The sequence below is a fragment of the Arvicanthis niloticus genome, chromosome 17, assembly GCF_011762505.2.
Source record: "Arvicanthis niloticus isolate mArvNil1 chromosome 17, mArvNil1.pat.X, whole genome shotgun sequence".
Lineage (NCBI taxonomy): Eukaryota > Metazoa > Chordata > Mammalia > Rodentia > Muridae > Arvicanthis > Arvicanthis niloticus.
Window position 1 is genome coordinate 54,872,421 of NC_047674.1, and position 22,220 is coordinate 54,894,640.

Sequence of the window (22,220 nt, forward strand, 5' to 3'; positions counted from 1 at the left end):
CATTGCGTGAACCAGGCTGGCCTCGAATTCAGAGATCTAGCTGTGTCCACACCGGACTTGATTTTTTTTTTCCCCTTTAAGGTGTAAATAAAAAATCTTTATTTATTTTGGAGGATGACTGGAATCGTTGCTTCCTTCCACCATGTTGGTTCCGGGCCTCAAACTTGGGTCCTTAAGGCTTTACGGTATCAACCCTATCCATGGCTTTCTTCATAAAGTTGCAAACCCTCACTAGATACCGGCTTTTAAATGTTGTTATTGCAGTCATTCACTCTAATAAATACTTAGGAACTCACAACAGCCCCGATGCCCAGTAACTTTGCATTTCTCCTTATGAAAACTAGAATTAATGAATAAACAGATGAGAGTGACCCTTCTACATCTCTGAGGCCTACCATCACTGGTAGTTCCATGCCTAGCATGTATAAATCCCTGGAGTTCCGTCTCTAGGCTGGCATAAACCTGGAGGTGTGTGTTGGTTGATACCTATATAACCCCAGCATTCAGAGGAGGAAAAAGGAGGATTAGAACTCCAGGGTCATCCTCGGCTAGTCAGGGGTTACAGCCTGAGCTACATGAAGCCCTATGTCCAAAACAAAAGCACGTTGAAGTGTGTAGAGCAAATGGATAAACATCCCAGCATTTTTTGTATGGCGTCTCAGTCTCTTCTGTTCTTTGTTTGCATTCTGAGCTCCTAAAAGGCAGGAACCTGGGATTGAACATTTCTATTTCCCTTCTGCCTCTGCAGCATCAGGGTCCCTGGCACTAGGAGATCCTTGTTGAGAGCTCCCTGGCTGAACATAGACCTTAGTTAGCTCCAGTATGCATGAGGTCCTGGACTCAGTCTGGCACCAAGTACACACTGGGCAGTATCAGGTGGGATGGTGCACCTCCATAACACCAGGACTTGGACAGTGAAGGCAAAAGAACCACAGCTTTTGGAAGAAGCAGAAGGATCAAGAGTTCAAGGCCAGCCTTGGTCCTAGTGGGACTCTGACTTCTCAGCATTGCTTTCAACTGCTTTTGAGCTCAACTCCCGGAAGCTGCTAGCAAGTGTGGCATTGTCCATAAAGCTTGGTGTCCATCGGGTTTCCTTCCAAGACTGGGTGGATTTGCTGCCCTTACGAAGACCTCCATGACCAACCTGTCCTTTGTAGTCAGCAGTGTCTAGTTTAAAGCAGTTTTGTCTGTAAGGCCCATCCCTCAGACTCCTCTAAGAGCCATAACACCCATTCCCACCCAGCCTTTTGAGGCAAGAGGGTGGCCAGGTCGGGTGGAGGTGGGGAGAAACCCAGGATGAGGCCACAAAATCTCTCTAATCCCTGATCTTACTCCAAGATCAGATCATATAATCTCTCCAATCCCAGGCTACTCTGGAAAGCTCCACCCCACCCCACTCCCAAGAAACTCTATCTAAAGCCTGCCCCCTGCTCAGATCTCTGCTGCTTCCCTCCTGAGCAGAGGTAGCCACCCTCCTGTATGTTTCCCAATAAATCTCTGGTGTGAGGTTTGACTCCTAACAGTTACAGTATTGGTATCAGGGCACTTTGGCTAGATGGGGCTACGATGTGTGGAACGTCACAATATGCAGGATTGGAACAGCCTCCAGGATGTCTCCACTTGCCCTAGGCTCTGTTAGATTTGGGGAGGCCCAGAAGCTGCCTGCCATCCTTCATTCACAAGACTCCAAACTCCTTCTGGAGATAACATCATTCAGCCACAGAGGTGATGTAAGCAACTGGAGCAGGACAAAGTTGAGGAGCAGAGCAAAGAAAGTTAAAGCTGAAGAAATTCAACTTCTGGACCAAGGGCTGTGGAAGGGACATTCTAATTAAAGCCTGTGCCCAGCACCTGGAAAGGGACAATGTCTAAAGGAATTGAAGCTACAGATGGATCCCTCCCTGAACCTGGCCACGGGGATGGATCAATTCCTGTGGGGACAGGGGACAGCTTTATTTCCAGAAGCTGTGCCCCTGCTCCCTAAAGGACCCACAGAAAGAAGCAGGAGATGGGGCTGGGAAAATGGCTCAGTGGTTAAAGTGTTTATCCCACAAGCATGAAGACCAGAATTGAAATCCTTAGAACCCATATAAATATCTATGTATATGCCTCTCTACTATGTATACATACATTTGGTATTCAAGAATGGCATCCCACCAGTAACTCCAGTGTTCTGTGGACATAGGCTTCCTGGAGAAAGCTGACGAGGTAGACTAGTCTTTATCTGTAAGCTCTAGATTTAGTTAAGAATTCAAGGGTCAACTGAAGAGACCTTGCCTCTCTACTATGTATACATACATTTGGTATTCAGGATGCAGAGACAAGACGTTCTCGGTGAGTTTGAGGCCAGCCAGACCTATGTAGTGAGACTTGGTCTTGAAGAAGTGGGAGTGGAAGAAAACTCAGAAGAGGAAGAGGGAAGAAGGAGAGGGGAGAAGGATGCGGAAGGGAGAAGAGGAAGGAAGGAAGAAAAGAATCAGCAATATTCACCCAGCATCAGCTAGGAGCCAGGTGCTACAGAAGTGTGGTATCTTAGGGTTTTACTGCTGTGAACAGACACCATGACCAAGGCAACTCTTACAAAGGACAATATTTCACACTGGCTGGCTTACAGATCAGAGATCCATCTCTGTGAGATAATCTCACAGAGATTGTTGGGTACCCAACACCCACATTTGATGACTCACAACCATCTATAACTCCAGCTCCACCTCTGACTCCCATAGTCACCTACACACACACACACACACACACACAAGTACATGTAGTTGGAAGTAAATCCCTCTCTCCTTCTCCCCTGTGGGAGCTCCATGCATGGGCTCTCTTTAGGGAACAAGAGAAACCCAACAAAGCCAAATGTGGTAGTTTTGAAAAATGGCCCCCATAGGTCCATGGGGTGTGGCACTATTAGAAGGTGTGGCTTTGTTGGAGGAGGTGTGTCACTAGAGGTGGGCTCTGAGGTGTCAGAAGCTCAAGCCAGGCCTAGTGGCTCACTCTCTCTTCCTGCTGCCTGTGGGGGCAGATGTAGAACTCTCAAGCACCTCATGTAGGACTGTGAGCTACCTCTCCAGCATCCTGTCTGTCCCCACGCTGCCACACTTCCCACCATGATGATGATGGACTGAACCTCTGATCTGTAAGCCAGCCCAAATGAAATGTTTTCCTTTGTAAGAGTTGCCGGGAGCTGGTGAGATGGCTCAGCGGTTAAGAGCACCGACTGCTCTTCCAGAGGTCCTGAGTTCAATTCCCAGCAAACACAGGGTGGCTCACAACCATCTGTCATGAGATCTGTGATGTCATGATGCCCTCTTCTGGTGTGTCTGAAGACAGCTAGCTTCAGTGTACTCATATACATAAAATAAATAAATCTAAAAAAAAATTCTTTAATCTTAAAAAAAAAAAAAAAGAGTTGCCTTGGTCATGGTGTCTGTTCACAGCAGTAAAACGCTAAGACACCAAACCTCTGTAGCACCTGGCATCCTAGCTGATGCTGGGTGAATATCTGTTAAATGAATAACGATCTTTAATTAATAGTGCGTAGGTTTGCAATTACTGACTTCTGCTGGTGCTGTTGGATACGATCCTGATACCCCAGGAATCCTGGCCCTGCTCGCTTCCGTCAAGTCTGTGCAAGTGAGAAGCTAAGCGTTACCCCCTGAATCCCTGGCTCCACTCTGCCCTCTCACAGAGGTTTGCCAGGGTCAGGGAACATAAAGGAGCCTTGTCCAGTGACTGACAGTAGTGGAAGGAGAGAATCCTTGCAACCCCTCCCCAGACCCCAGACTCAAGCTGCAATTTCCAGGTTCCTACTTTTTCTCCAGAGAGCCTACCCAGATGGCTGCTTCCTCTATGTCTGGTACCACACCATGTCCCCCAGACACACAAATGAAAAGCTTTGTGATGTGTTTGTGTTGTATAAGCCAATTACCTGGCACACCCTCCTGCCCTGTCTGATGGGAGAGACATAGTCCTTTTCCTTCCAAAGTCTCAGCCTGGGAGGGGAGGCAAGGGTCCAGTCCCTGATAACTCTATTTACAGGAAGAGGTAGACCACATATAGAAAAACAAAAAGAACCCCTCCCCAGTTTGAACAAGGAACACTGGGGGGGGGGGGACGCGTAGATCATGAGCTCTGGGTCCAGTTGGCCTTCCCACAGCCTGGGCTTTGTGTTTCCTGCCCCAGGGAGCAGTAGTGTCCGGCATCACCATCCTGGGCTCAGAGGGGTGGGTAAGACCTAAGCTCACAGACTCATTACTATGTCCAAATTTGGTGGGTGGGAGGCAGGGGCTTGCATGAGCCTGGTGGCCGTAGGTGCTGGCCCGCCAGCACACAGAGGCGGCTGCAGGTCAGGAGCACATCGAGCAGAAGCAGCTTGAAGAGGAGCAGACGCACAACGCTCAGCCGCAGGACCTGACGCCGTGTCTCTGCAGAAGAAGGAGCCATTAGGAGTCCCCAGGACCTCACAACAGGGAGGGCCTGTCCTCTGTGTTGCTCTCTCTCTCTCTCTCTCTCTCTCTCTCTCTCTCTCTCTCTGTCCCTCCCTCCCTCCCTCCCTCCCTCCCTCCACCTCCTTCTCCAAGGAGATTCCTTCCTCGTGTTTGTCTAGCCTTAGTTTCTACTGGTAATAATTAGTGTCTTCTTTCTGCTTAGCCATCATTTTACTTGTCAGGGGAGGCAGGCTGGCAGGAATCAGCATGTGATACAAAGAGGAAGGAGTTCAGTGTCTCTGGGCAAGAAATGGACGCTGTGATTATTATTAGCCAGTGCTCTTCCCAGCACCTCAGGTAATTAAATGACACATAGGGTTTCATACTGAGACCGCCTGTCACCCCCCTACCCAAGGAGCCATCGGGCCCCTTATTTTAGCTTTCATTGGCGCTGCTCAACTGGGTTCCAGGAATTAGGCTAGGATCCAAATTCCCCACCTTATCCCAGGGAAGGCTGAAACCCAGGCTAGCCCCCAACAAAGCAGTTCCTTAACTGGAAACGTCTCAGTCCCCAACCTCATGGGACCCATGGTTGAATTAGAGCTGAGTGCCACCTGCTAGGTACCAGTACTCGGACTTCTGTTCCCAGCCACCATCCCTCCCTCACCTGCTGACCACTTACCCCTGAGAGGCGCCTGAGAGCAGGTCCTGTCTGTGGAAGCTTCCCCTGTTAGTTAAGAAGGAAATGGGTATTATGGGATGGGTGGGCAGCTCACAGTCCCAGACCTATGCCCAGCCCTGGTCAACTTGCAGGGCATGTGGACATATGTGGAGACCGTGAACCCACTTGTTAGCAAGTCCTAAGGAGCCATTCCCACCTCCCTGCCTGACAGACAGCCCTGAGAGACATGGCAGGCCCCTCCCACAAGGAACCTATGCTTTTACAGCTTCTGTTGTAGGCAAGGCATTACTGAGATGACCCAAATGCTCAACCATGACAGTGTTTGCTATACAAGCATAGGACCCGAGTTCTATCCCCAGGACCCATTTAAAAAAAAAACAAAAACAAACAAACAAACAAAAAAAAAACCATGACAGCCAGGGCGACACAGAAAAAAAAACTGTCTCAAACAAACAAACAAACAAACAAGTAATGGTAACCCACATTTATAATCAATCCAGCACTGAGGGAGGTGCCCACAGGCAGACCCTCAGGACTCACTAGCTAGCCAGCCTAGTCAGCTTGGCTGAGGAGAAGTCTTAGCTGCTAAGGAGCTTTCCTGAGTTGGATCCCCAGCATCCTCAGTAAAAACCTGGAAGCAAGGCACGGTGCCACACGCTTTTAATCCCAGCACTCAGGAGGCAGAGGCAGGAAGGAGGATGTCTGAGTTCGAGGCCAACCTGTTCCAGGACAGCCCAGGCTACACAGAAAACCCTGTTCCAAAAAACCATAAACACACACACACAGAGAGAGAGAGAGAGAGAGGAGAGAGAATTTAAAATAATAATATATCTTTAAAAAAAAAAAACTTAAAATAAGTAGGCAGAACTCTAGGAGTTTGAGGCCAGCCTTGTCTACAGAGTTCCAGTACAGCCAGGGCTACACAAAGAAGCTGTGTGAAAAACCCTGTCTTGGAAAAGTAACTAACTAACTAGATAAGTAATAAAAATAAAATGAGAATGAAACATTTAGAGCAGTGCTTGGCACAGAATAAAGTTGTTATATTGGGGCTTTTTAAAATTATTGTTTGCTTTCAGGCTTTGTTTACATCTATATGAACTGTTTATAGATTATATATATATAAAACAAATGTACATATGCACCTATGGATAACCAATGGAGAGTTATTAATCTCTCTCTCTCTCTCTCTCTCTCTCTCTCTTTTGTTTTTTTTTTTTGTTTGTTTGTTTGTTTTGTTTTTTGTTTGTTTTTGTTTTTTGCTTTTCAAGACAGGGTTTCTCTGTGTAGCCCTGGCTGTCCTGAAACTCACTCTGCAGACCAGGCTGGCCTCGAACTCAGAAATCCGCCTGCCTCTGCTTCCCAAGTGCTGGGATTAAAGGCGTGTGCCACCACCGCCCGGCTAAGAGTTATTATTATCTCTTAACAATCACAAATCAGAGCCTAGATTTGCTTTTGCTTTGGTTTTTGAGACAGGGTCTCATGTAGCCCAAGCAGGCCTTGAACTCACTATGCAGCCAAGGATAGCTTTGAACTCCTGATCTTCCTCTCCTGCCTCTACTTCTCAAGTGCTGGGATTAATGGCTCCAGAGAGAACCTGAACCGTCCATCACAGCTGCAAAGCCCAGGAATCATGGCGTCCAGCCACTCTACATGAGTCTTCCCGCCTCACGCCCAGCACCTCCCTCTCTTCCCTCACATGTCCTGGCCCCACAGTATGGAGAGGGACAGGACCCCAGGCTCCATCCCCACCTGACAGCTGGAGAGGGGCTGTACTTCGGTTCGGGCCCCCAGCCCCAGGCCTGGTGTGGCAGACCAAGGGCTCCCAGGCTTCCAGCTCTTCAGAGGGCAAGGAAAGCTGGGCCAGGCTAGTCCAGGTGCCATCTGGTGCTGGAGAGGGCCCGTAGGTGAAGGCGTCTAGTGTACTGCCATTGCCGGCTGAGAACCAGACAGGGTTGTCAAGGCCAGGGGGTGCTGCATCGAGGACCAGGCAAACCACCAGCATGTGCTGCCTTCCATCCACCAGCAGTGTGATGGGTGGAGCCAGAGAAGGGAAGGGGGTGCCAGCGATGCCTGCAAGAGTGAGAATTTTGGTTTCTTTAAAAACAGAAGTAGGAATGTGCTTTCGTTTTAATCCCAGGTGTGGGGACGTGGGGACGTGGGGACGTGGGGACGCTTCAGATTCTCCACAGCGGCTGACTGTGGTTTGCTCCGTGCTCTAGTAGGGGGCTTAGTTTTACCAGCTGCAGATAGTTTCTGCAATCGTGTGACGTTTGGAATTCTGGGGACTTTTTACAGGGCGTATGAATACTAGGGCTCCGAGAGATGGGGTGGTTGGTAGGTGGGTGGTTGTTGTTTGTTGGTTGGTTGTTGGTTGGTTGCTGTCAGTCACGGTTTGCTAAGTAGTCATGCACAAAGAAGAAAGGAAAAGAAGAAATTAGACATCCTGATAGCGAAGGGCAAACTTGCCCCAGCGTGGTGCCGCTAACCAGCAGTATCAGGAGCAGTCTAACAACAGCGTCCACCTCTCCTTCCTAGTCTTCTTTCTCTTCTATGTGGTGTTAGGGGTTGAAAGAGTGAAGAAGGGTGGAAGAGAAAAGAACCACAGAGTAGCCAGACGCCAGCCGAGACCTTTCCTTCTCTCTTTCTTTTTAGTGTGTGTAACTTTAATTTTTTCAAACCTTATTTTTTAATAATAGTCCTTCAACGCTTTAACCTCTCTTGTAGCCCACCATCATCTACCAGGGGTAGTGGGAATGAAAGGATGTGGGAGGAAGTGGACCTGTTAAGAAATGGTTCTTTGGAGCAACTCCTGTCTATGTTATCAGGAAATCAGCCGTTCAGTTAACAGGTCAGCAGCAGCAGCGCAATCCACTGAAAAACATTTCAGGGATAGACCAGGAGTTCAGCTCAGTAATGTTGGACTAGCAGTATTGGTGGCACAGCCTAGCAGAGACAGCCTGGTCTCAGGCTTGGCTCAGCATTAGTCAGCAGGAGGGACCAGCAGGGATGCCGGGGGAAGTCTGCTGTGCCTCTCTCAGGGAAGTGGAGATCCGTGAAGATGCGAGACACACAAGTGTTGCACAGCCAGCTGGACCAGCAAGCCTCGCTCGGCCTCTGTTGAGTCCTGTTTCTATCCCACCAAACGCCACAGGTCTTGGGTCAGCATATGTCGTGCCTCAGCACGTGCGTCTGTCTCAGCTGACATCACTCTGCCAAGCAGCATGAATCCAAGGAAGTAGAAAAAAAACGACAAATGGAGTTCAGCTACTCTGTGTAAGGTGGACCAATATGTGTGTGTTGTTAGAGGAGAATCCTTCATCATGTGTCCTTTCATGTGCTGGTGTTAACAGAACACCATCCTGGTGTGGATAGCCCCGGCCTTGTATTGTAATACTAATTCCCCTTTCCTGTGAAGGGCTGCAGAGGAGGTGTGAGTCATTACACAGGTGAATTCTAGTGAACCTTCTGCCCATCTTAGTTTGTAAAATAAAGGCTGGAGCCAGTGATTGGGCAGAAGAAGGGGAGGTGAAATAAAGTTTGGTGGAAGAGAGCAGGGAGGAGGACCGGAGAAAGACAATGGAGAAGGAAGATGACAAAGGAGAGGACGACTGGGAAGCAGGAGGTAGAAGGACAGACGCAGGGTCTGGAAAATCCTCCAGTTATAAGGGTCTCATAGCTGGGGAACAGGGTAGTGTAGGGGTATCTGCCCAATCTAGGCTTACAGAATATATTCATAATTACTGAGTTGTGTTTTCATTGACCGGTCATATTTGGGTTGGAGATTTAAATATCTCCCACTACACCGTCCAATACAACTGACTTTTCCAAGAACCCATTACGTTTCTACTTCCTGTGTGTGTGTATGTGCTGTGTCTGTGGTATGTGTGTTTGTGTATGTACAGGTGTGTGGATAGGAATGGACTTTCTGTTTGTGCATGGAGACTGGATATTAACTGACCTTTCCATCATCTGTCCCTTTGCTCTCTTAGGACAGGGTCTCTCACTGCACCTGGAGCTAGGTCTGCATCCAGCAAGCCCCAGTGTGATCCTCCTGTCTCTGCTCTGCCCAGTGCTGGGTTTACAAGCACACTTAGAGCGATGCACAGCTTTTCACATGGCTGTTGAGGATTTGAACTCAGGTCCTCATGATTGTGCAGCCAGAGTTCTGACTCACTGAGCTATCTCCACCTTTCTCTTATAATTCATCCACCCTCCATCCTCCTGGTCTTCCTGCCCTCCATTCCTCTATCCTTTCTGTGCTCCACCCCCACCCCTTTTGAGACAGGGTTTCTCTCTGTGGCCCTGCCTGTGCCTCCCAAGTGCTAGGATTAAAGCTGTGTGCCACCACAACCCAGCGACTCCTTCCTCTGCCAGCTGCTGTGTATATAAAATTGAGACTGACATTGCCTGGGCCTTCGAGGAGCTTTGTCCTGTGGGAAAGGCATTAGCTTTATAAACAAGTGGTTATAATACCACGTTGTGCTGCCTAAGGAGAGCTGGTACCTCTGGGGGTGGGGGGTAGGAAGAAGGAGGACCTGGGGTGAGAGCAGAGGAAGCTTCAAATATACCTGGAATGTCCCTTCTTGGAAAAAGTACCCAAGCCTGATGTGGGTACCCATGTCTATAATCCCAGAACACGGGGGGGCTGCAGCCGGACGGGGGAGCTGTGTGGCATGAGGCATATTAAGCTGAGCTGTTTAAAATGAGAATTGACTAGATGGCTCACTGAGGAAGGGCGTGTTTCCAAATCTGAGTTCAAACCTAGGAGCCTTCCTGGTAGAAGACAAAAACCTGACTCCTGGAAGTTGGCCTATGACCGCCAGACTCATGCACCCACCCATGCACATATGTGACATTTAAGAATTAATATGAATGACAGGAGGAAGAGATGAGGCTCAGGTGAAGCCCCGGTTTGGTCCCTAGCACCAGGGCGAGATGAGAAGACAGAATATCGCCGTATAGGGGATGAGCTAGCAATAATATAAGTTAACAAATGGTTAACCTTTTCCCATATTCAAATTTGGTTTTTTTTCTGCTTCATCTTGGTTTGCTTTTGAGACCTCTTTTTTTGTTTTGTTTTTTGTTTTTCGAGACAGGGTTTCTCTGTATAGCCTTGGCTGTCCTGGAACTCACTCTGTAGACCAGGCTGGCCTTGAACTCAGAAATCCGCCTGCCTCTGCCTCCCAAGTGCTGGGATTAAAGGCATGCGCCACCACTGCCCAGCGAGACCTCTTACAATGAAGCCCAGGCTGACCTCAAACTCCTCATACAATCAAGGACCACTTTGAATTCTGGATCCTCCTGCTTCCACCTCCAGAGTAGTGGGATTACAGGCATGCACACACCCCAAAGAGAAGATTTAGCACACAGCATGCCATGTACTAGGGATTAAACTCTCTCAACAGAGTTGTGCCCCCAACCCCCAGCATGGAGTTTTATTCTGTTTTTTATTTTTATTTTTAGATTTTACTTTATTTTACATGTATGAATGTTTTGACAGCAAGTCTGTCCATACGCCACACACAAGCAGTGCTTGCACAGGCTACAAGGGGCATCAGACCCCCTGGGACTGAAGTCATAGATGGTTGTGAGCCACCATGTAGTTGCTGGGAATGAAACTCATGTCCTCTGTAAGAGCAGCCAGTGCTCTTAACCAGTAAGCCATCTCTCCAGCCCCACTTTTTCCTCCTCTTAAAAAAAATTTACTGGGCTGGAGAGATGGCTCAGTGGTTAAGAGCACTGGCTGTTCTTCCAGAGGTCCTGAGTTCAATTCCCAGCGCTTCCATGTATAATGGAATCCAATGCCGTCTTCTGGTGTGTCTAAAGACAACAACAATGTACTCATAAAATAAATAAATGAATCTATTTTTTTAAATTACATTCTTGGTTTTTTTGTTTTTGTTTTGTTTTTGTTTTGAGACAGGGTTTCTCTGTGTAGTCCTGGCTGTCCTGGAGCTCACTCTGTAGACCAGGCTGGCCTCGAACTCAGAAATCCACCTGCCTCTGCCTCCCAAGTGCTGGGATTAAAGGCGTGCGCCACCACTGCCCGGCTTCAATTACATTCTTATAATATTTTAAAAACAAAACATTTATTTACTTTGTATGTCGGGGCTATGTTGGCGCATTCCTTTAATCCCAGAAATCAGGAGGCAGAGACAGGCAGATCTCTGAGTTCGAGCCCAGCCTGATCTAGAGTGAGTTCCAGGACAGACAGGACTACACAGAGAAACTCTGTCTTAAAACAACAACAACAGCAACAACAACAAAATTTACTTTGTGTGCATAAGAGAGAGAAGAGAGAGGGCGCCAGTGGTGCATGCACCTGTGGAGATCAGAGTACAACCTGCAGAGTCAGACCTGTGCTTCCTTAATGTAAGTAAACTCTCCAATATTAACAACTGGACATAGACACTATGAACTCTTGTGTGGCCAGGGTAAAGAAATGGCCCAGGGTGCCAGCGAGGCTTTGCCTTGAAGAATGTCCAAAATTTTTCCCATATGACACAGTAGACCAAGTGTAGGACAAGACCTCAGACAGAGCCAAGGTTGGGCTCTGACTCAAACCCCTTAATCAATCGCCTGAGGCTCAGCTCTCCTGTGAAGAGCATTGCAAATGTAATGCTTTGGTAAATAATCTTTTTAAAGATTTATTTTATGTATTTGAGTGTTCTATCTGCATGTGCACCTGCATGCCAGAAGAGGGCATCAGATCACATTACAGATGGTTATGAGCTACCATGTGGTTGCTAGGAATTGAACTCAGGACCTCTGGAAGAGCAGCCAGTGCTCTTAACCACTGAGCCATCTCTCCAGCCCAAGCTTTAGGGCATACCATTTGTGTTAATATTACCAAGGCCTTGCAAACGAAGGGACTAGAGAAGGCTGGGCCCTCAGCCTCCTGAAGTGACTCCCAGATTGTTTCTCTTCACCCCCAAGCACTTCTGTCCCAAAGCCCAGGCTAGTTGGCCTCTACCTCCCTTCCAATCCCCAACCCTGGGTAGAACAGAGAGAAGGTTGGAGTAGAAAGGGGGCTGTCCTTTATAGGCTACTTCCTGCTGACTAGGGTGGATGAGTTCCTTTGGGCAAGCCCAGTCTTCATTGTCAGCAGTCACCTCTAGGGACTTTCCCCTCATACCCTCTCCAGAGTTCCCAGAATTAAAGATCTGCAGTTGGCAAAAATCATGCCCACCCCCAACACGAGACTATCGTAGTTAACAGCCGTAGACAAACTGAAGCAGCCCCATATCCCACACCCAGGATTAAAACAGAAACATATTCATAGAACAATCCTGGGTTTTTAAATAAACCAGAACTCTCACTACACAGGCCTCCTGCTGAGCCATCTCCTGAGCAAGGAAATCTCCATGACACACTTGGGGCGAGCCTAGTAGACCCCTGACTCAAAAGTCCAAGACTCCCACCATACATGTCCATGCTTCAGATGGTCTGGGATCCTTGGCTTGATCCTTGGTAACTGGAGCTAAAGACTGGCCAAGACGCTGCCGTCTTGCCGCCTTCCCTGAGTTGGAAGAGAACTTGAGACACTGTGGTCCCTGTTGGAAGGCGATACTCTGAGGGCCGGCAGGACAGCCCAGGACCTCCCAGTGTTTTCCATGGTGTATCACCTATAGTCTACAGCACAGCCCTGGCTCCACGAACCTCCAACTTCTGTGGGTTCCGTCCAACTTTTCCCCTTTATGAGTCAGTTCTGGGGTTGAGCCTAAACTTCGTGCAGGTTAGCAAGGCAAGTGCTCTACCACTGGGCTCCACTCCCCATCCCCCTTTTACATTTTCTTTTGAGACAAGCCCTCATTAAGTTGCCCAGACTGGCTTTCTACTTTGTCCTCTAGCCTGCTGACCAGCTGGGGCTACAGGCCTACATTACCAGCAGAGGATGCCTTTCCATCTCTGTTTCCAAGAGGGACAGCAGATCCTAGCAACCCTCCATTTTTAGAAGGACATGAGACGTCAGAACCAGAGGACCATGGATCCCATGCAGTGCTCTGGAGACTCAGCTGGTACCAGGAGATGGGCTCAGTGAGAGCCAAGGAGAGAAAGCAAGAGGGACTTACCTGCAGGTAGAGCCTGACACCTGAGGCCCAGGAGAAGCAGCAGCCATGTCTTAGCCATGGCCCACTGGTGAAGAGGCATGACCCAGTTGCAGCTGTGAGCTACCTGCTGCGGGGGGAGGCTCCCCTAGTCTGGCTCCCAGGCCACAGGCCCAGCTGCAGCTCTGGGGTGTGGGCTAGGAGAGGAGGCTCAGCTGTACTGTACCTCAGCTGCTTTGCCCTACCCCCTAGTTCTCTCTGGGGAGGAGGGGTGTCGGGGAACTCTCCCAGGAGCTAGGTGCCCACCCTCTCATACCCTCCTTCCTGTCTGAAGAACACTTCACAGTCCTCAGAGGCTCTTCTCTTTGAGACAAGGTCTTCACTGTGTGGCCCTGGCTTGCATGGAACTCACTGTGTAAACCAGGTTAGCCTCCAAATCATAGATATCCACCTGCCTCTGCCTCCGGAGTACTGGCTGGGATTAAAGGTGTGTGCCACCAGCCCCAGATTCTCAGGGCCTTTCCCAAGCCTAGTCCCTGGCTGTACAGGAGAGCAATCGCCATCCACTGGACAGAGAGCCCCAGGGGGGTGGGATGGCGGACTCCACATGCAGCTCGTTACGACATCCTCCAGTTGCTCCATTTCACAGATGAGTAACCGAGGTTCAGACAGAGTGACCTGCCCAAGGTCACGGCTGGCAGGGCCAAGGTTGAACAGCTTCTCCTCTTTCACCTTCTCCTCTTCTTCCTCCCCCTTCCATACCTCCTTCATGGGTATGGGTGTTTTGCCTATCTATATGCTTATATGTATCTGTATATATGTATATATATGTAGCATGTATGTGTCTGGTGTCCAAGGAAGCCAGAAGACAACATTGGATCCCATGGGACTAGAGTTACCAATGGCTGTGAGCCCCATGTGGGAGTGGGAATTGAACCCAGGTCTTCTGAAAGAGCAGCCAGTGCTCTTAACCACGGAGCCTCTGCTGCTGTTCCTATAATTTAAAAGATGCCCAGAAAACCTCTTGCCATATGGTTACAGCCACCTCTGTTCTTACTATTTCACCTTAATTGTTATGTTAGGGGGGTGAATCCCTAGGGTGTCCTGAAGGCTAAGCAAGCACCCTGCCATTGGCCCATGTCCCCACACACAAAGCTGCTTTTAGAATTTTTATCAGTGCCTGGCATGGTGGGGCATACCTTTAATCCCAGCACTTGGGAGACAGAGACAGATCTCTGTGAGCTCAAGTACAAAGTGAGTTCCAGGATGGTCAGGGGGCTACATAGAGAGACCCTGACTCAACACACACAGACACACACACACACACACACACACAATTGTTTTTAAGTATGTGTATCTGTGTGTCTAAGGCATTGGACCCCAGGAGACGGAGTTACAGAGGCTTGTGAGCCACCTGACATAGGTACCAAACTCAGGTCCTCGGTGATATGGATGGTGAAGGATGGCTCAGCAGTCAGAGCGATATATGCTGCTGACTGCTGAGCCATCCTTCCAGGCCCTCCCTTGGTTCTTTGGAGACACAGTCTCACGCAGCACAGCTTGAGTTTGCTCCATAGCCAATGCTGACCTTGCACCTCCGGCCCTCACCTCCCAGGTGTTGGTTTTTTCTTTCTGTATTTAATTTATTTATTCCTTGGCAGTTTCATGCCTGTGTCTACTCGCTCTTCTCCTCCCCCACTCCCCACACACCCCACAGCTGGCTTTCTACAAACTTGATGAGGTCTCTCTCTCTCTCTCTCTCTCTCTCTCTCTCTCTCTCTCTCTCTCTCTCTCTCTCTCTCTCTCTCTCTTTTTAAATAACCCAGTGAGTCCAGTTAGCAGTGCTTGCTGGAATGTTGGCTAGTCTTGTCAGAGTCCTGTGCAGGCAGCCGCAGCTGCATTGCGCTCACCAGGGCGGCGGCCGACGTTTTCCCAGCTTGCCTCCAGGGCGGCGGCCGACGTTTTCCCAGCTTGCCTCCCCCATCTTTTGGCTCCCACCTTCTTCCCAGCCCTGCTTCCACGATGTTCCGTGGGCCTCGGGCAGTGTGTGGGCTGATGTAGACACCTTCTTCGGAGCTGAGAATGCAATTGTTGCTTGGTCCTAGCGTTCAGGCCAGTTCTGAGTCTGCATCAGCTGCTCCCCCTTGCAGAAGAAATTTCTCCGGCCAAGGTTGAAGGCAGTATTGAATTGATTTGGTTTTGAGACAGAGTTTTCCTGGGTAGCCCAGGCTGGTCTCAAACTTACAAGGATGCCCTCTGCTTGCCATGTGCTGGGATTAAAAGCATGCCCCTCCATGCCTGGCGGGACTTATTTTTTGACATGGGGACCCACTCGTTGCACCCCTCTTCCCCCCACAGCCTCAAAAGAGCTGAGCAGGCAGTCCGTGGCGTGCTTCCCTGCCATTCCTGAAGCCCTGGGTTCCAACAGGAACCAGCATAAACCAGGTGAGGGGTGTGCTTGCAGTTAGAGAACTGAGGTCAAGGCAAAAGTGTCAGAAATTCAGCTGGGCAGTGGTGGGGCACGCCTTTAATCCCAGCACTTGGGAGGCAGAGACAGTTGGATTTCTGAGTTCGAGGCCAGCCTGGTCTACAGAGTGAGTTCCAGGACAGCCAGGGCTACACAGAGAAACCCTGTCTCAAAAAACCAAAATAAAAAGATAAAGTGTCAGAAATTCAAGGCCATCCTCATCTGCAAAGAGAATTTCAGACCAGCCTGGGCCAGACAAGACCCTGTCTCTGAAAAAAAACAAAAAACAAAAACAACCCAAACAAGCGTTCCAGAAGAGTGGCAAATGCTCTTTTTTTTTTTTTTTTTGGTTTTTCGAGACAGGGTTTCTCTGTGTAGCCTTGGCTGTCCTGGAACTCACTCGGTAGACTGCTTTTAATAACCTGTGAGCCATCTCTCCAGCCCTTCCTTCCTTCTTTTCTTTTTCTTCTTCTTTTCTGTCTTTCTCTTTCTTTCTTTCTTTTGTTAGTTCTTTCTTTCTTTCTTTCTGAGCAGGATATCATGACATTGCCCAGAATGGACACAACTCTTCCTCTTCTTGCTCTCATCCTCCAAGTGCTTTTGGTTACAGGCCCCTGCCACCAATTCTAGCTGATTCCTAGGGTCAGGATAGCTATTCTAAGTGGGTGGATGTGAGAAATAGCAAATTATAGTTTGGCTGCAATTCCCTAATGTGTGGTGACACGGAGAATAAGGCCTTGTTTATTTACTTACTTATTTTCTTTTTTTTTTTTTTTTTTTTTTTTTTTTTTTTTTGGTTTTTTGAGACAGGGTTTCTCTGTGTAGCCCTGGCTGTCCTGGAACTCACTCTGTAGACCAGGCTGGCCTCGAACTCAGAAATCCACCTGCCTCTGCCTCCCAAGTGCTGGGATTAAAGGTGTGCGCCACCACTGCCTACTTACTTATTTTCAAAGGCTCTCATGTAGTCTTGAATGCTGATCCGTTGTCTGTCACCTCCAGGCTTGCATGGCTGCTGACTTTTTTTCAAACCTGTAGTCTTTTGTTGTTGGGTGTTTGTTTGTTTATTGTGTGCATTGGTGTTTTGTCTGCATGTATGTCTGTGTAAGGGTGTCAGTTCCAGGGAATCTGAACTGAGAGCTGCCGTGTGGGTGGGAATTGAACCACAGTCCTCCGGAAGAGCAGCCAGTGTTCTCAACTAATGAGCCATCTCTCCAGCCCCTTTGGTTGTTTTTTTAGGGACCAGTAAATGAATTTCAAACCTAGAAAGTGCCCCCATGTCTAGAGAATTCAGATTGCCTGAATTCTGCTTTCTATTGGAACTGAGCTTAGGGAGTATGCTTGTGCTTCCGGCAGCAAGCCAGAGGGTTCCAGGCCAGCCAGGACTGCAGTGCGAGGCCCTGCCTCAAAACGGGAAGGAAAATAAAAGCAAAACAATTGTGTGAGCGCTCGCAGGGGCTTAGTTTAATATTACCCACCCCAGCTTCTCTCCCTGATAAGAGACAAGTCTGGTGTGAGTAAAGCCCACAGGAACTAACTAACCTGAGAGTAGTTGCAGAATAGCCCTTCCTGACCCTTGAAGGCGCTGGATTACACATTGCTGTCTCTTCTAGACACAGATTTATTTCTTCTTCTTCTTCTTCTTCTTCTTCTTCTTCTTCTTCTTCTTCTTCTTCTTCTTCTTCTTCTTCTTCTTCTTCTTCTTCTTTATTTTCATGCCAGCTTCACCCCACTGTGCCACTGTGCTTGGAGGGCAGTTTTAATGGCCACTTGCCTGCCCTCTCCTGATCCCTTGCAAGGACCTGGGTTGGGGGCGTGGTGATGGCTTTGGGTGCTGTGGTCTCCATGTGTTCCCAGGCCTTGCTGGGCCCAGGTGCAGCATGGTGGCTTCCCGCCCTGGAGTGGGAGGAGGGGAGGCAGGTGTCCCTAACGACTCTGCCTCTGTCATTCTCCAGTCTGGGGAAGTGCTGACCCAGGCTCTGCAACCACAGTGCAGATGGGCTAGGGGCCTCGGGACAGAAAAGAGATCGCAGTGTAGGCAGCTGCTGGCTGGGTAACCCATACCCAGCCTAGCTCCTGCCTCCCTCTTGGACAGTGGGGACAGTCAGTCTGAAAGCTTCCCCTTCCTCCTCCTCACATCTGTTCTCTCCAGAAGCCCCAGAAGGTCTCCCTGCCCTTGAGGCCTCAAAGATCCTCACCCAGGGCGAATAAGGATGCCCATGTATCCACCTGAACCTGCCACTTGCAGGTCGGCTATAAGACCCAGGCAGCTCACAACCCCTGCCTTGGGCCTTAACTGCCTGTTCCCAGCTGAGGAGCCCAGGCTGAGGAAAACCAAGTTATATCGTTGAGAGCATTTATTCTAGCAAGCCATGAAGGGCCTCGTGTGTGCTGGGCAAACCCTCTACCCCTGAGCCATATCCTCAGCCTGGATCCCACCTTTGAAGAATCTCAGTATTTGGCTTCTACATGACCAGGGTGACATCAACTGCAGACCAGGGAGTCCTGTGCTGCTGACCTGTGCAGCAACCCTAGCCATCAGAGCAAGGAAGGATGCTGGCAGCTCTTCTCTTGTCTCTTTTTCTTCCCTCCCTCCCTCCCTCCTTCTCTCCCTTCCTTCCTTCCTTCCTTCCTTCCTTCCTTCCTTCCTTCCTTCTTTTCTTCTTCTAGGTGTTCCTTCTTCTAGGTGATGCACATCGTATACATATGATGATGATGTGTTTGTGAACAATGGTTGCACAGAAAGAACATAATGGAGTCAGAGGACAACTCCAGGTGTGCACCCTGGCCTTCCACCTTGAGTCAGGGTCTCTCTTCTTTCTTTTCTTTTCTTTCTTTTTTTTTTTTCCCGAGTCTCTCTTCTTTCAGATTTGTTGTTTTACGTAAGTACACTGTCGCTCTCTTCAGACACACCGGAAGAGGGCATCAGATCCCATTACAGATGGTCATGAGTCACCATGTGTTTACTGGGAATTGAACTCAGGCCCTCTGGAAGAGCAGCCAGTGCTCTTAACCGCTGAGCCATCTCTCCAGCACCAGGTGTTTGCATTGCTCACTCTGGGCTAGCTCCACAAGCTTCCGAGATCTCCTGTTTCCATCTCCTGTCTTGCCTAAGGTCACTAGGGGTCTAGAACATGCTACCATATCCAACTTATAGGAGGGTGCTAGGGATCCAAATTCAGGTCCTCAGGCTTGCTGGGAAAATGTTTTACCTGCTGAGCCATCTCTTCAGCACTCTCCCTTGCCCCATCCCCACCCCCCATCTTGCTAAGTAGCCCAGGTTAGCCTTAGACTACTCTTCTCCTGCCTCAACCTCCCATGTGCTAGAATTACAGGGCAGGCACCCCCCCACCCCGCCCACCTACATGTTTCTGAATGGTTTAGTTTGGGAAATGTCTTCCACTCCTTTAAATGTGGATGGAGTGGCCAGAGTTCATATGAGAACCCAGTCCAGCATTCTCATCTCCAAAATATTCTGATTCCTTCTATAGGATGCCAGGGAAGTCTTAGCATCTCAAGCTTATTACCTGTGGGCTGCTAGTAAAACTTTATGACTTTAATTAGCCAAACTAACAGACTACATTAGTGCCCCTTCCTGGGGCTGGAGCTGACAGTAAATCCCAAGTCTTGGATGGGCATCTGTGGAAATGAACTTGGATAACCTTGCATTCCAAGGGTCCTGTGTTCTCCTCTCCTCTTCTCTCTCTTTTACTCCCCCTCCCCGTCTCTGAGACAGGGTCTCATGGAGCCCAGTCTACCCTCTCACCATCTTGAACTTCTGACCCTCACACCTCCATCTCCCAAGTGCTAGAGTTACAAGATCACACCACTGTGCTTGGTTTTATGTAGTGTTGGGGACAGAACTCATGGCTTCATGGACACCAATGCTCTGTCAACTCAGCTACACCTCCAGCTCAGTTTTATTTATTTATTTATTTATTTATTTATTTGTGTGTGTGTGTGTGTGTGTGTGTGTGTGTGTGTGTGAAAGTCGAAGAACAACTTACACCCAGAGTTTTCCCCCTTGTCGGGGGTGGGGTGGGGGAGTCTCTCTTGTTTATGTTACTATACATCTATATTGATATAGATACGTTGAGATACATAATGTCTCCGACTCATTTCAAGGTCCCTGTACTCACTAACTCTTACCTTTCTACTTTTGCAAATGAGATCTGGAAGGCCAAGTGTGGGAGTTCATGCCAGAGTCAGGCAACTAAGGTAGGTGGGTGGTGAGTTCAAGGCCTTCCTGGGCTACAAAATGAAATCCTATAAGAAGAAACGAAGGGCTGAACGTTTAATCAGTACTGGACCTTGGTGATCTTACAGTGATGTCTCAAGGCCAGTTTTCAGCCAGGGTGCCGATCCAAGCTACCATCAAGGTACCCTGAGTATACCCTCACCTTCTGTCTTAGGGTTTTACTGTGAACAGACCTCATGACCAAGGCAACTCTTATAAGGACATTTAATTGGGGCTGGCTTACAGGCTCAGAGGTTCAGTCCATTATCATCAAGGTGAGAACATGGCAGCATCCAGGCAGGCATGGTGCAGGAGGAGCTGAGAGTTCTACATCTTCATCTGAAGGCTGCTAGCAGAATACTCACTCCCAGGCAGCTAGGACAAGGGTCTTAAGATCCATACCCAGAGGCCACACCTCCCAACAGTGCCACTCCCTGGGCCAAGCATATACAAACCATCAGATGTTAAGGATCCCCGTGTGTCCCTTGTGGCCACCAGAACAAGCACCATGGGCATGCAGAACCAGTCACCTCATCTCTCCATGATTTCCTCACACAGAATGGGATCCCCAGTCACATGCATGTCCCCTGCCACAGTGTGGGAGGTCCGATCCTGACCCCCTGTTCAGGTCTGCTCCTGGAAGGAACCATTTTCTAGTGTTGGTGAGAAAGGGCGGGAAAGAATGATACAACGACATTGGAAAAGCTGAGAATTTAGTAGAGTTGACTGACAGATGTGGTCAAGGACAAGAGAGTTCACAGACGGCAACGCAGAGGGACCTTAAACCGGAGGGCTGTGTGGAGGGGCTGCTGCCAATGTGACCCTGCAGAGGGGAAACAGAATGAAACCTGTCATATCCTTCTTTTCTCTCCTCCTTCTGTCCTTTCCCACCTCCTGGCCAGACCCCAAAGCTAGAAGGCAAGGGAGCCTACTGCACTTACTCTGTCAGGTCCAGGAAGATGGATAAACTAGGGTGAAGAAACAGCTACAGGGGCTACAGGAGAGATCACTGAGGACCCTCAATAATGGCCTCCAAGAACAGAAAGATGGCTCAGTGGTTAAGAGCACTGGCTGTCCTTCCAGAAGACCAGAGAGTTCAATTCCCAGCATCCACGTGATGGCTAACAACCAAGGGTTCTGTTGTCCTCTTCTGGCCTTTTGGAGTACTGCATGCATGTGGTACATAGACATAGATGCACATAACAAAATAAAAAGAAAGGGGGAAGAATTTAAAAGATAACCTGGGCTGTGGTAGTGCACACCTTTGATCCCAGCATTCGGGAGGCAGAGGCAGACAGATCTCTGCGAGTTCGAGGTGAGGCCAGCGTGGTCTACAGAACCAGTTCCAGGACGGCTTGGGCTGTTAAATGTAGAAACCCTGTCTCAAGAAGAGAAAGAAGGTGCCAGGCGGTGGTGGCGCATGCCTTAAATCCCAGCACTCGGGAGGCAGAGGCAGGCGGATTTCTGAGTTCCAGGCCAGTCTGGTCTACCGAGTGAGTTCCAGGACAGCCAAGGCTATACAGAGAAACCCTGTCTCGAAAAACAAAACAAAACAAAAAGAAGAAGAAAGAAGAGAGAGACAGAGAGAGAGACACACACACACAGAGATGGAGAGACAGACATAGAGACACACACACACACACACAGAGAGAGAGAGAGAGAGAGAGAGAGAGAGAGAGAGAGAGAGAGAGAGAGAAAGAGAGAGATGGTTCCAAAGTTTCACAGTGCTGAGGTGGGAATGGATGCAGGCCAGGATCAAATGCACATAAAATCATAATTCACGGGCTCCTCATTTTATCTGGCGTGTAGCATGGAAAGCACATCATTATACTATTTCTGTAAAATCACAGAGTGAAATTGTCATAAGCCCTACTCCCTTGACTTTTGCCCCTGGCAGTGGTCCCGTTCCCCAGCACTGGGCAGTGGGCACGGCCACATGCTGTCCATCAAGGCTTGCACCCAGATGCCTTCAGTTGACAGTAATAGAAATCACTTTATCTTATGGTGCCATGACAGAATACCACACACCAGGTAATTATAAGGAAAAGAAATTACGCTCGGGATGTACCCCGGTGACAGAGTGCTTGCCTAGAATGCGCAAGGCCCAGGGTTCAATCCTCAGTTCCCAAAAGAAAAAGAAAAGAAGAAATTATTTCTCACAGTTCTGCAATATGAAAACCCTAAAGCGGTCCAGTGTTACATGAGGAAGGTTGTGCAAGAGGGGCACAACCTGCAACGGAGCTCAATTGGTAGAGTGTTTGGCTAATGTATATAAACTCCTGTATTCCATTCTCAAGAGCACACAAAACTAGACATGGCGGAGCTGTAATCCCAGCACTGGGGAAGTGGAGGGCCAGAAGCT

The 22,220-nt window shown here is 49.0% G+C and overlaps 1 protein-coding gene across 1 annotated transcript; it reads right to left on the reverse strand.

Moving 5' to 3' along the window:
- Nucleotides 1-3,783: 3,783 nt before the first annotated feature.
- On the reverse strand, nt 3,784-13,361 carry Ptcra (pre T cell antigen receptor alpha). Its single transcript, XM_034521135.2, has 4 exons — nt 13,182-13,361; nt 6,859-7,179; nt 5,110-5,154; nt 3,784-4,424 (listed from the first exon to the last, which is right to left on the reverse strand). The coding sequence occupies exons 1-4, from the start codon at nt 13,258-13,260 to the stop codon at nt 4,255-4,257; spliced, it is 615 nt and encodes a 204-aa protein (XP_034377026.1). The 5' UTR covers nt 13,261-13,361; the 3' UTR covers nt 3,784-4,254.
- Nucleotides 13,362-22,220: the final 8,859 nt, after the last annotated feature.

What these genes read in the sequence shown, in the direction of transcription:
- Ptcra (XM_034521135.2), bottom strand. Translation starts at nt 13,260, where the DNA reads ATGCCTCTTCACCAGTGGGCCATGGCTAAGACATGGCTGCTGCTTCTC. An exon ending in AGCCCCTCTCCAGCTGTCAG is followed by an intron (nt 5,155 to 6,858) that starts GTGGGGATGGAG and finishes CTTAACTAACAG; the next exon opens with GGGAAGCTTCCACAGACAGG. An exon ending in CTCTCAGGCGCCTCTCAGGG is followed by an intron (nt 4,425 to 5,109) that starts GTAAGTGGTCAG and finishes CTTCTTCTGCAG; the next exon opens with AGACACGGCGTCAGGTCCTG.